Source organism: Botrytis cinerea, chromosome 9 (assembly GCF_000143535.2).
Source record: "Botrytis cinerea B05.10 chromosome 9, complete sequence".
NCBI classification, from domain to species: Eukaryota; Fungi; Ascomycota; class Leotiomycetes; order Helotiales; family Sclerotiniaceae; genus Botrytis; species Botrytis cinerea.
This window is the reverse complement of record NC_037318.1, coordinates 156,528-169,282: the sequence shown is the minus strand read 5'-3', so window position 1 is coordinate 169,282 and position 12,755 is coordinate 156,528. Positions and strand designations below refer to the sequence as shown.

At 39.8% G+C, this 12,755-nt stretch overlaps 4 protein-coding genes across 4 annotated transcripts; 1 reads left to right on the top strand and 3 right to left on the bottom strand.

The window, feature by feature from the left end:
- Positions 1-3,096: 3,096 nt before the first annotated feature.
- On the top strand, positions 3,097-4,521 carry BCIN_09g00420 (hypothetical protein). Its single transcript, XM_001552590.2, has one exon. The coding sequence runs from the start codon at positions 3,311-3,313 to the stop codon at positions 4,388-4,390; it is 1,080 nt and encodes a 359-aa protein (XP_001552640.2). The 5' UTR covers positions 3,097-3,310; the 3' UTR covers positions 4,391-4,521.
- A 2,029-nt stretch (positions 4,522-6,550) lies between these two features.
- Positions 6,551-7,405, bottom strand: BCIN_09g00410 (hypothetical protein). Its single transcript, XM_024694856.1, has 2 exons — positions 6,861-7,405; positions 6,551-6,800 (listed from the first exon to the last, which is right to left on the bottom strand). The coding sequence occupies exons 1-2, from the start codon at positions 7,303-7,305 to the stop codon at positions 6,676-6,678; spliced, it is 570 nt and encodes a 189-aa protein (XP_024550649.1). The 5' UTR covers positions 7,306-7,405; the 3' UTR covers positions 6,551-6,675.
- Positions 7,406-8,324: 919 nt separating this feature from the next.
- BCIN_09g00400 (hypothetical protein) lies at positions 8,325-9,118 on the bottom strand. The gene is made up of 2 exons (XM_001552588.2): positions 8,721-9,118; positions 8,325-8,661 (listed from the first exon to the last, which is right to left on the bottom strand). Exons 1-2 carry the CDS (start codon positions 8,947-8,949, stop codon positions 8,417-8,419), a joined length of 474 nt encoding a protein of 157 aa, XP_001552638.2. The 5' UTR covers positions 8,950-9,118; the 3' UTR covers positions 8,325-8,416.
- A 1,174-nt stretch (positions 9,119-10,292) lies between these two features.
- On the bottom strand, positions 10,293-12,678 carry BCIN_09g00390 (hypothetical protein). Its single transcript, XM_024694855.1, has 2 exons — positions 12,603-12,678; positions 10,293-12,542 (listed from the first exon to the last, which is right to left on the bottom strand). Exons 1-2 carry the CDS (start codon positions 12,660-12,662, stop codon positions 11,622-11,624), a joined length of 981 nt encoding a protein of 326 aa, XP_024550648.1. The 5' UTR covers positions 12,663-12,678; the 3' UTR covers positions 10,293-11,621.
- Between the last annotated feature and the right edge of the window lie 77 nt (positions 12,679-12,755).

Genomic DNA, 12,755 nt, shown 5'->3' with positions numbered 1-12,755 from the left:
AGTTGAAACTGAGAGGTGAAAGCGATTAAGCTGAGTTACATGTGACACTTGGCACAATAAACCAATTGCATAAGATCTGTAGGTCTTTCATGGCGGCGTTTTTAATGCTAGAGGGATAACATTGTGATCGTCTGTTTGCGTGACCCTCCAATTATCATCTTCGAAGATTACCGTTGAAACACGTTCGAGATTGCTTTAAGGATCAGAAGACGTCATGGCTGTCAACATGAGATGCTCCACGGTCCAACTACCCTGTCTCGAGATTTTCTCGAGGACCAGAGACTCATTAACATTAGGCGACTGGTGTACAATGGTTTTTAACTCATGAAATACGTCCATCGATTCGAAATGAGAAAAGGCTGTAAAGGCATAATTTTGGCATAGCCTGCAGAAAACTCCTTGATAAGATATGAGAAAACGCACCATCTTACACATAATTTGTGAGTGTTTCGCAAGATCAGACAATGTTTTGAAGACATGGCACAAACATTGACGAGCCATCATGCGCCATTTTCTACCACGATGGTAGAGCGAGGGAAGATCACCAGTGATTCTTATATCATCGATTACATGTACGGCGAGCTTATCAAGCTTTGGATTAAAATATACTCGATCACGGAATAACTCAGGATTTTGGATCAAGTCTGGGTAGTTTAGAAGCGTTTCATGTCGGCTTTCCCAATTGATGCTAAGAGTTATTGGCATAGTTGAGTGGACTGATGATATAGCCGGGCGCTGGCCCATCCAGATATAGCCACGTTGAGCACATATGGTGACCACACGAGATTCGAAGCAAGCGTGCCAAATCATCAGACGAATCTCGGAGGGAAGGTTTGTGAAGCATATAGACTCCGGATCGATTGGCTCTGCTACAAAGGGCTTGGAATCATCTACGATGTCTGTCAGAATCTATTTGTTCCCGAAGATCAAGCAATTTTAAGTAAAGATTTACTCTGGCAGTTACGACCAAGTGACTGGAATTAAAAGCCAATACATACATCGTTTAAGAATATTGGAAAGAGAACATTTGGCAATGGCTTTAGAGACGACAACCCTCCTTTTAGGCTTCAAGCCACCGGGGATATGCGAATATTGCACCATATCGTCAATGCAAATAGAATTAGAAGGATGATTCGGAGTTCGATGGTCGCTACAGAAGTCTAGTGAAACAATAGACTGCGTCTGGACTGTATCGAAGGGCTTTGAGTAAAGAGATTCTTCAAATGGCAATTTTGATACAATAGTAGATAAATCTATCTTACGATAGTCGGTCAATGAATGAGAGAAGACAATTCAGTATTCCATGTTCGACACCAACAGAAAATAGATGAAGAAGAAGTGATAGGAATCAGTTTTATCTATAATTGCATGCATGAAATATCAACTGGTCATAGATAGTGTACTTTATTAACTCATTTTGCTCCGCGAAGCTATAAGACTGCCAATCTGCTTAGCGGATGAGGTATGACAAATTAGATCTAACGGGTTTATAGTTAATCTAATTACTTTTGCAAGTTTTTATAAGCACAAGAGATCGAGTTTAAGTTTATTGGCTCTAGTTTCTGTCAATCATCACTTGGACTAATTATTGATCAGCAGCGATCATCAATCGTGACCTTGGCTGACAAGTGTTATTTCTCCTCTCTTTCCCATTTTCTGGGTAGTAAAGGTTTGAAGCTCGCTAATGACGTCTTGTGAAGTATGTCACTAATAATTTTGGGTCTCTTTATAACAAGAACCGTCGAATCAGGAGTAGTGGTCGCAACGGGTGGGTCTCGCGTCAAATTTCCAATTCCAGTACCCAAGCTGTTATTAATGGGGGACCAATCAGAGACCCCAATACCTGTCCGCTATAAACGACTCAAGCCCCCCGTTTATATCTAATATTTTCATTCTTTTTGAGGCTGGAAATAATAGCAATCTTTATTACAGTAGAATATAATCCAGAGTTGATGGAGCTTATTAAGCCACCCTATATTATATACATTTTACATTCAACCCACGAAAATGAGACATTAATACCTATAGCCAACCGTTGATTAGAAGGGATAGCTTTTTTCATTTTCATTACCACTTATGCCCGTGGGTACTCGTAGCCAGCCGTACTACCCAAGTCACCCCTTGCGACCACTGAGATTTAGGAGGGCTCTTTCTCGAAAATCTGGCCAGAATGAGAGGATTCCGCACTTGTAGCGAATAAATTCTAGATGGAAAGAATCAATTCTCATGAGAAAAAGCTGTGTGAATCACTTTATTCTAATAATATTATATCAACGTGTTTCTAAAATAATCGCTGTTTTACCTATGGACCTGTTTATGTACAAATGTACTTCTTTATTCTCATGTCTACGCCTATTTCTGCTCAGAAATCTGACTCAAACCACTTAATCCAACATGCATCGCACCGAAAAAGCTTAAATCTCTCTCTAACAATATCCTCATACATTCCCTGCCCCATTATGGAAGAGAACTCGTCGCTACTGTAAGGTGAAATAGTATTTCTAGATAGAATTCAATATATATGATCATCTGTCTGTGCATCATTCTCGTACGTTTCTTGACACTGGTAGCTCATTCTACTGGCTGTCATAAATATAAATATTGATTTTTTGAATTCCGAAGCCCTCCATTCAGAGATTCAGAGATTAAATTTTGTGAATGGAAAAACTAGTTCCAAGACTTGAATATCTCAAAATGTTTCAATTTCGTGACCTAAACTGTATTATTGAATGATGTACATGACTGAAGCAAGCATGTGCTGTTCAATTTCTTTTTCTAGATCGAATTGAATTTGATTAACAAATATCATAAGAAAAAAAGCCAGAGGCTAAATAGTAAACTTGAGTGAGTGGAGAGCTTTGGTACGTTGCTTCTACCTAAGAGTAGATCATATGGTGGTATACTCTAATGTCTTCAAATTGTGTAAATAATCCTTTTCATCTGAATTCAAAACCAGTACATGAGTTCTTCGTGAAAACTACATGAAAATATTATCAAATAAAGAGAAATTACTGGAGAGATATATCTGGCTACTTGACTTGGCTTTATTTCTATCTCATTTCTAATTCACCATAACTACAAGTAATTTCAAAACAAGGGATAAGAATCTCAAAAAATCAATTCGAAACGCGTATCCCACACAGTGATAAAAAAATCTTTTGATTCACAGATCTTTCCAGACAAACTACTGAGTGACATACGTTGTATAAAAGCTTTAACTAAATTTGATCGACTTCAAAATTTCAGCCTTCAACAATTCTAACACGACATTTTCTACAATTCTTCCAAAACTCTGAGGCAAGCGTCCATTATGAATACATCTCTCAAGAAATCCTCCTCAGATCACAAAATGGAAGCTGAAGAGAGAAATTCAAAAATCTCTATTGCTACGGATGATGTTGATAAAGCTTCACCAAACACCATTCAGCTCTTTCTCCAAAAAGCCCTACAAAGCCCTCTGAATACAGGAGAAATTCCAGCCAGCCTCTTTTCACCAATCTCAGATATCAATCAAATTGTTATTCCACACAATAGCCCGGTCCCATGGCCAACTCTCAAATCAAATGGTAGAAACAATATACTTCTCTATCCAGGCTCTTTTAACCCACCCCACCAAGGCCACTTGGCCACGATCCGCTACTTTTCAGAGCGTCGCGAGCAACTCGGTATCACCACTATGTTTCTCTTCGTGGATCCTGGCTCGATGGTCAAGAGCAAGAAAAAGAAATGGGGTGACATTATACTTCCACAAAACCTCCGCTACGAACTTTTCTACAAAGTCCCAGAAATTTCTCAACTCGTTGAATCTGGATGGATTCAACTACTGGTGGGAGACATGGATAATCACATTAAAGTCTTACGGACTACAACCGATTTGATTTCAGAAGCTGGATATGCCGTTAAGTTGGTAGGACTTTTGGGCGGGGATAAGTTGACGGTAGAAACCGCGCCACATCTACATCCGGGAAATTTGCAAGAATGGGGTCCGGTTGATGAATTTCTTATAACTAATGCAAGGAGACCGGTTGACTTCTTCGATCCGAAGACAGAGAACGTTCCAAGAGATCTACCAGGCTGTACAAAATGGAAGAGAGGTATGGATAAGTGTGATGATAAAGAGGAGAATATCGACAACGAGGCCGGTTTTTTGTGGAAATGTCAGGCCTTGACTGTTCCTGGAAAGCCGATCATACAATTTCGTGCCTCGCAGAACAGTGCATCAAATGGTGTTAGTTCAACTAAAATTCGACAGATCATGACTGAGGCGCTTGATCAAGAGCTCATGGAGGGACTAAAGGATAAAGTCATTAGTGTTGAGTTTCTGGTAGAGTGGCTTATCATTCAACGCAACAAGAACCGCGAGTCATCCGATGACAAAGCGTTCCTTTAATCTTGTTGCCAGAGCGGAGGATAGTTCGACTACACCAGGTTTCAACTCGTGATATTCTCACATTTGTTCATATTCCATCAAACATGGTCTTAGTCCATGGAGATAGCACATTAATGCAACTATATCAAGCAATAACTGTTTCTAGTCTCAATCTTTTGAAGTTTTCTTATGCAATGTTATTTTCTCTCACTGAAGCTGCTCTCGTCCATCACACTACATTCTACGTGAAATACGTGAGCCACAGATATCTTCCTTACCCTCGTCACTTCGATGTTTTTTAAAAAAAATTAATTAATCTTTAATATTTTGAACAGACAACTAACCTGAACTGATCGGGTCATTCCAAAGTCTTTCAGCAGAAATGTAGAATATTTGTGTCTTTCTAACCACATCAAGTCCATAAATGCAGAATGACAGGGTGGAATATCATTTCAAATCAGAAGCTGCTATTGCCAGGGAGACGAAAGCAGTAGTGATACTTTGGGAAACAACCTCTTACCGTATATTCTATCAGACTCTAATTGAGAATGGGCATGAGATAAGTACTATTAATTATGATTCAGAATCATAATTAAAGATTCCAAGATGCCTCCAAGTAGTTGTTCATATCATGTAGTATTTCCTCTATAAACCATATGTATCTCTAGCCCCAAATATCAGTTCTTTTCCAGTCCGCGATCAATAGTCAGAATCAAACTAATCTGCATTCTCCTTCAGATCGTAATTTTCATAGACCCAAGAATCGTTCGCTCGCTGCATCTCATCTCGAAATATAGGAAGAACGAAAGGTTTGGCATAGATAGTTACCTCGGGCGTCTGAAATGAAGGATTACTTTTCATTCCAGCTTCAAAAGCGCTGTAAAGGCAACTCTTGAAATGTTACACTTCCCTTTGGTCATCAAATCCAGAGAGTTTCGAAGTTTTCCGAGGCGCACCACTTATAATAATCTCTTTCAAGTCATCAAAGTAAGTGAAAAGCTGTTCAACAACCACGTCATACACATTTATCTGATATTTAGGGGGGTGGCGATCTCTGGAAAGATAGTGGTAAGTGAAGCAATTCGAAAATGTCAAGAATCTGACTGATCTCAACCGTAGCAAAGATGAAAGCCCAATCAACGTCGTAATGCCCAACGAGGGTCGATTGATATGTACTGGCCCTCGAATCATGGATCTCGAACAGAAGGATTGAAGAGCAAGGAGTCTAGTTGATAGTTGAATTAAGCCGGGATATCAGAGACACCTGGCAAGATGTTAGAATAGTATTTGAGTGTCTCTGTTCGGCTTTCATAATTAACAGAAGAGTAATTGGGTTTTGTGTAATCATGTGATATTCAACGATTCGATCTGGCCGATTAGGAACGTTTACCTGAATCTCTCCATTATATCCTCCAAGTGATCGAAATATACACAGATTTCAACAGTACGACCGCGAAAGCTGAACTTCCAGATCTTTATTCGGAGCTCCATCGGTAGTTGGGGGAACAAATCAAAGGGTAAAGGAGCCTCATGTTTTTCACGAGAAGGAAATCTTCTTCAAGTAACTTCTCAATGGAGTGATAGAAGTGGTGCCCGGTGGCGTTGCAGAGCTCTATAACGCTTAGAGCTACTTTTTGAAGCTCATCAGCTAGAGCCTGACCTGAAAGCTTCTTTATCTTTTTGCAGTCAACTTATTTCTAGGGTCCATTTTGTGAAGTCTATCGTTTCCGTCAGCATGAGGAACCTTCACTGAGCGCAACCTCTTCTAGGATGTACAGAAAACATTACTTACTCATTTTGGCTGGTGCTATCTGATTTTTGCTTTGGAGATAAACGGTTGGATAGTTGGTTCTTGAATAGAGCTTGACAAAATTTTGGAATAAATGGTATGGACGATGAGATTTCCTCCTGATGAGATTTCCTCCTGATGCGATTTGGTAATTTCGAAAATTTGGTTGAGACTGGTCGCAAGATATAGCTACTTGTTAAAACCGAATGTTGTCAACCCTTGAAGTTAATGAATAATAATAAGAGTTACAGAAACATGGCTGTTAAGGCATTGAGAGTATATTCAACAAGCAGATCAAATTCCATATTGCAGAGGTGTACATTTCATGCATTTTTTCTATTCTTTCTCACATACTATCATAGTAATCATCTTCAATATTTTGACAACTTCAATGGCGGCATATTTTTGAAAAATTATGTATTCATCCACCAAATTGGCTATCCCGTAAAAGCTCAACTCTCAAACTGATAGCTCAATATTTTCCCACCGGTGAACACATTTCCTTTCCTTGATTGCACTAAATAGTGAATACTAAAGTGGCAACCAATCCCAAAACAATCATAAACGCTGTCGTGAAGTAATTTGTCTCCATGCCTTTCTGTCCTAAGCTCTGAGTTGGACTTGCAGTGTTACTGGAGATACCTAGATCACTTCAATTAGTGATTGCCAAATTAATATCCATAATGATTTTGAGAACCCTACTCTTAGTCTGTGTACCGGCGGTAGAAGTAGAAGTTGAGCTAGAGCCGGTAATCTGAGCTGAATTTGAAAAGGAAGCGGGAGTGGAAAATGAAGCAACAGTAATGGCGGTAGACTTTGAGGTTGAGTCTGAGATAGAAGGCGAAGTGGAAGTCAAAATAGAGGTGGTAGTAGAAGTCGAAGTGAAAGACACGGTGGAGGTTGGTAAGGGAGCCACAATTGTGAGGGTGGCAGTGGGCTCGAATCCACCTGTAATAATCACCAGAGTGGTAATTAATGTTCTAGATGATCGGGTAGTTGAAGTATTCATGGATCCACTTGATAAATTCAAAGTCGACGCTACAGACTCTGGTGAGGGGATCGCGAGCAGACCCTGAGCGACAGAAACAAAGGCGAGTTTGAAAATAACAAACAGGACAATCACATTGTTGAAACTTGCGCAAATCATGATTGTGATTTGAATTGGCAATAGATGATTGATGATTATTTTATCCTTAAGTTCAACAGATTGTTCTGTCAATGAGGTTATATCGATGTGTCAAGTTGTCGCAGTTGGATGAAAGAATTGAAAGCTGTGGGGTAGAATGGAAGAAGGTTTTGTGTTCTGTACTACCTACCTATATATAACTGCTTCGAAGCTCATTGGCTCAAGACAGATGTGTCGTATGGTTCGAGTGAATCCTTCCCCGAGGCTGTGGCAAGATTTAGGTACGTCTACACTCTGATTCAATCCAGGGGCCTGAAAAATCCAATCCCCGAAATAAGTTGAGCTATCCAATGGATCTAATATAATTTTTGAACATCCTCACTTACCATAAAGCTTTCAAGTTCTGGAAGGATGTGACCAGTCTGCTAGTGCGAAATACAAAATGCCGTAGACCTTCACAATTATTGGGTCTGATGTCATCTAAGTCTTTCTACAGTTGAGTGTTTTCCTACCCAAACTTCTTACTGGGATTTGGTTTCTTTACTTAATATACTTTTAAACTGTGGCATCAGATTCCCTATGTTCTCCTTTGCGTAGATATACCCTCCAAAAGATCAATGAAGAGGCTATTTGGCTTGATAGTCGCTTTAAAGTACGCAAAATGCACGTCTGTGAATATTAATTAAGCCACATCCACGTTACGATATATTCAAACCACTATGTTTGTACGAGAAGGATACGGAAGATGTAGCACCTACAAATCGCGCAGGTCCTGTATGTCTAATTGTATTCAGTCTAAAGGGCTAGCTACGTATTAAAGGTAGTAAGTCTTATATAGACTTACTGAAAAAGCTAGATAGTCTCTTTCGCATTTACTTAGGGCTTTATTACATTAGCTATATTACAGTGGTGATTGAATTGAAGTCATTCACTTCGTTCACACACACTAATCTATACTTTGGCCCACAAGATTTAATCTTAGGTTTTATTTAAAAGTCAGGCATTTAAATTTGTGACATGGTATCAAGCGCCTTCATAGATAATCTCCTCTCAAGCTATATCTGGATAACTTCCAGTGTTTTCCACATATAGCTTTTCAACAGTAACAGATGAAGTTCACCGGCTATCAATCTCAAAGAACCATGGCCGTCGAAAGTATTCCCAACACAGCCAACGATCGCATCAGAAAGGTATCCAGCTCCATACTCCGCCATCCCGAACTGCGACTTGGGCTTGGACTATTATTCGAAGTTGCTGGTACGGTAGGGTTCGAGGTTGGTGCTGGTGTTGACATTGCTGCAGTTCCTGTTTGTGGCTTACATGTGGATTGAGTCTCACATGGTCCTGGAATTCCATTACTCCGAAAGCAGCAACCAGCTAACAAGAGACTTTCATTAGTAAGTACTCATATCATGGTAGAGTTAAAGAACATTTACGCAGAATTTGAGTATAAACTGAGGATGCAGATGTCCAAGTCGTGGTACTTGAGCTGGGTGAAAAGTAGGAGCGGAGGTGAGAACTGCTTGTCTCAGTTGGGTTGACTGGGCCTCCGCCTGTCATTACTTGAGGCAGAGTGATAGAAAACATGCCTTGGACAATATTTGTGAATGTAAAGATGGATAGGACGAAAAGAACAATGATGCTATCGTAACGTGAGGAAGTCATATTAGCTTTCGGAAATTCGTAAGTGATAACGTGTGCTCAGCTCAATCGCCAAGCCTAATAGATTTGATATTGACGAATTTTTGTGTGCTTTGTTTCGTTAGAGTCAGTGTTTCAACGGAATCCCAAGTTTTCTTGTATAAAAAATAAATTCTGCGTTGCCAAAAATGTCAACAGATAAGGAGTGAGTGCATCCTTTGACGGGTGACTCAACATTTTCTACTAATCCAATTCTTCACCATTCACTGCCAAACAATCAATGACCGCGTTACTCATGGAAATCAGATGATCTAAATTTAGAAGAGAAAAATGGTACTCGCGGGGAACCAGTAGAGAGCATTTTTTGAACCCAGTCCACAACAGCATAGAGTCTCAAATTGGTCGGACATCCCGGTTTTTGAGATTTGACAAGAGGAGAAACAAATTCTTTCTTTTTCAGGAACCTAAAGCCTGCCCGCACATCCACTATTGAATCATTCCGCGATCTTTCGCAAGCCTTCAATCCAGTTGTTCCCACTCGGCAGATTACCCGAGGTGGAATTTCTAGCAAATTTGACTTCAGTCGATGTGTAAGAAGTTCTTTTAGACCATTAGACTTTGATTAAAAATTCAAAACATGTTCAATTCAATGGAAAATGTGGTTTATATTACATTCATAGCAAATGATAGCGGTAAGCAGTTCGACTATGAGGATCGTGGAGAAGACTGTTGCGGCAATTCAATGAATAAGAATCGTGATATCTAGTTAGGAAATAGAGAGTAGAGTGATGAGGTTTGAACAGCCTCTCGTAGCTCGGAAATATAGTCTGTCAACATTCCAGCTTCTTAAATGACAGCATGATTAATTGTGAAATATTCTGTCCTATCTAACGTTGGAAAAACAGACTGAAAAAGCTAGGCAAGGACTAAATACGGAGAGACAAATTGATTCCCAATGCCAATTGGCGTATCCAACCATTCCAATGAATACAGAGCGATAATCTAACATCATAGACAACTGCCCCATTCGCTTACCAACTTGCAAGCGACGACTAGGCATTCCTATTTTGCATGTCAGTAAGAAAACTCTAATGTGCGATAATATTACCCATTAAATCCAGACATGTCCATCTTACGGTAAATCGTTTGTGTCAAATCTCATCAATAAATATTCAATACTAATCAGATCAAGAAACAACTGTATCTATTTATTTCTCAATTCTTATTTGTCCCAGTTGGAAAGCTCTTTCAACCTTTTACAAAACACCAATTTCGGCCACCGTACGTACAACAATTCGCGTATCAAATTAATCCCCACCCACTCCACCCACTTTCCACCATCCACACACAATTCGTATTCATTTCAATGATAATATATACTCAAAATTCCTGTTGCAATACATCAATAAGATCCGGCTTCTGTGGTCCAATGGTTAGGATTCCACCCTTCCAAGGTGGAGGTTCGTGTTCGATTTACGGCAGTTGCATTAATTTTTGCATTTTGTGTAGACATATCTGCCACCCCGAGATATCTTTTGGCACAGAGTCATGAGCACTCAAGCAGATATGATGGAGGTATTCAATACACGCCCAAAAATCGATTTTATCAACTGTGGTCAAGGGCGAATTTGAAGAAAAATATTCTCCCCCACATCTGGACCCGCTGCGCTGCGCTCAGATATTTTTGATCTGTTCCATGAAGAATATCGACATAAGATAACTATCCTCCTAATAATTATCAAATATTCTTACAACAAGAATAATAAGACTAATTCATAATTGGCTGTAAAAAAAAAATTTGGGGCGGAACCCGAAAGCAAGCTGCCAATAACCCGACACAAGACACAACCTCCAGGAAGGATCAAAGATCGAAAGCTTCGCATGAGACCAATACAGCTTTTCCTGAGAATTGGAAATCTGACTCCCAAAACTAGACACAGATTCGCTCCTCGGGTGCTTCAAAAAAATCGAAAAAAAAAAAAATTCGACAGATCCGAATTGTTGAGGAAGAAGTCAAGAATTCAGTGGTCTTCATGAGCCTAATAGCGCGCACTATTTTGCATCCGCTTTCGCGGTCCATGAAGAGTGTGATAGAATAGGACGTAAAAATGTAGGAATATATACCGAGATGCAATTTGCGGAGAAGGCTTCGCTTTATGGATAGTGCGATCTATGCAATCCGGTTGAATGGCTTGATTCTCGGTTGGAAGGATATTCTCCAGATACTCATCGAGATTCGATGGGCAAGGTTATGAAAAGAGTGAAGCATAAGTTGGAGAACTGCTCTCGGGTCCTATTATAAAATTTCAACAAAAAAGCAGAGATAAACATTCGAGTACACACAGTCTTTCAGTTTCGTGGGAACTTTTCGTATGTGAGAATAATAAGATTACTCGGAGCAATAACCATGAATGAACATCTAGGAGTGTCAAGACTGATAAATGTGGGACGTCAAGAGGAGCGATTGAAAAAATAACGATGATGTACTGTAAATTTTGTAGATATACGGAAGCTTGCATTGTAATGACTATCATATTAAGACCATGGAATCAGGAGAAGATATATCTCTTGGTGTCTAATGCTGAGCTAGTGTTTATGAAGACAGTGAATCCATTCAACAATAAATATGATTGGGTCAATACTGACGCAAGAAAATGGTCATATTTCTACAATAATACCTTTATTGATCATATTGACTACCAGAGCTTTAATCCAAACTTCTTGATGAACCATGATTTCCAATTGAGTCCGTCTTGAGATGGCCCTAACCGGAATATTCCACAAGAACTACTTTCGGCACCAAGTAAAGTATTAGGGTCGATGAGCAGATCTAGTGTAACAAATTGTTGTCCAGTGGGTTTTAAGTGGCCCGGTATGAGTGGTGTGTAACCAAAAGGAGTCTTTTTTTCCTGACGACTCGGTGACTCGTAATCGATTTTCCCAAGAAATGAATCGGCTAAAAGAATCAAGTCATAGAGGTGAGAGTGAGCAGATGGATGATGGGTTTGGATTCCATGGTCTCCATATGACATAACTTGATAGTAGCCATACATGTAATATGGAAGCACAATCAAAGACTTGATATTTCGTAATGCAGCTTCCGTCTGCATGAAATGGTATACAATTCCTGCATAGGTTGGGCGAAGCGTAGAATAATCATCCCTATGGACACCGACCACATAAATAGCAAGGGTATCAAGCTCATTATTGAAGTAGAATTTTGAAACTTGATGTCGATATGCTAACGGCGCGAGGACCAATGGCTTATAGTATCGTAGCGTTTCTGCTCGACTTTCTCGATTGACTGATATTGTCGGGGGTGGTGACGTGAGTCTTTTCTCATCAGTGACGGTCCCACGCCCGCTTGAATCGTATTCAACTCTCGTGACGATTCCAACATTGCGACTATCCCAACTCATGTGCCATATTTTTAGACGTAAATCAGCAGGAAGTCCTGAAAATGAATGAAAAATTCCGCCGCATTGATTTTCGAATTCATTGTTATCCTCGTTTGCAAAAGAAGAATGAACAGGAGCGACGGCCTTTTCGTCACTTGATTGAATTTGTTTCAAGGAGTTCTTTCTTTGAAGCCAGCTTCCTATTGTACCAACATTTACCTGTAGAGTCTTTAGTATTAGATATATATTCGAAGGATCAAAATGAGAATACAAAGATACCTTCCATGTTGTCAGTCTACCCGGAAGCTCCGCAGAGAGAGCGTAATCACCCTCCTTCATGATAGGAAAGACAGCCGAATTAGAAATTCAGTAGTTGTCTATCAAAAGCCCCCTGGAATGGGGAGATTGATGCGTCTATGTAGGCTGCGAAAA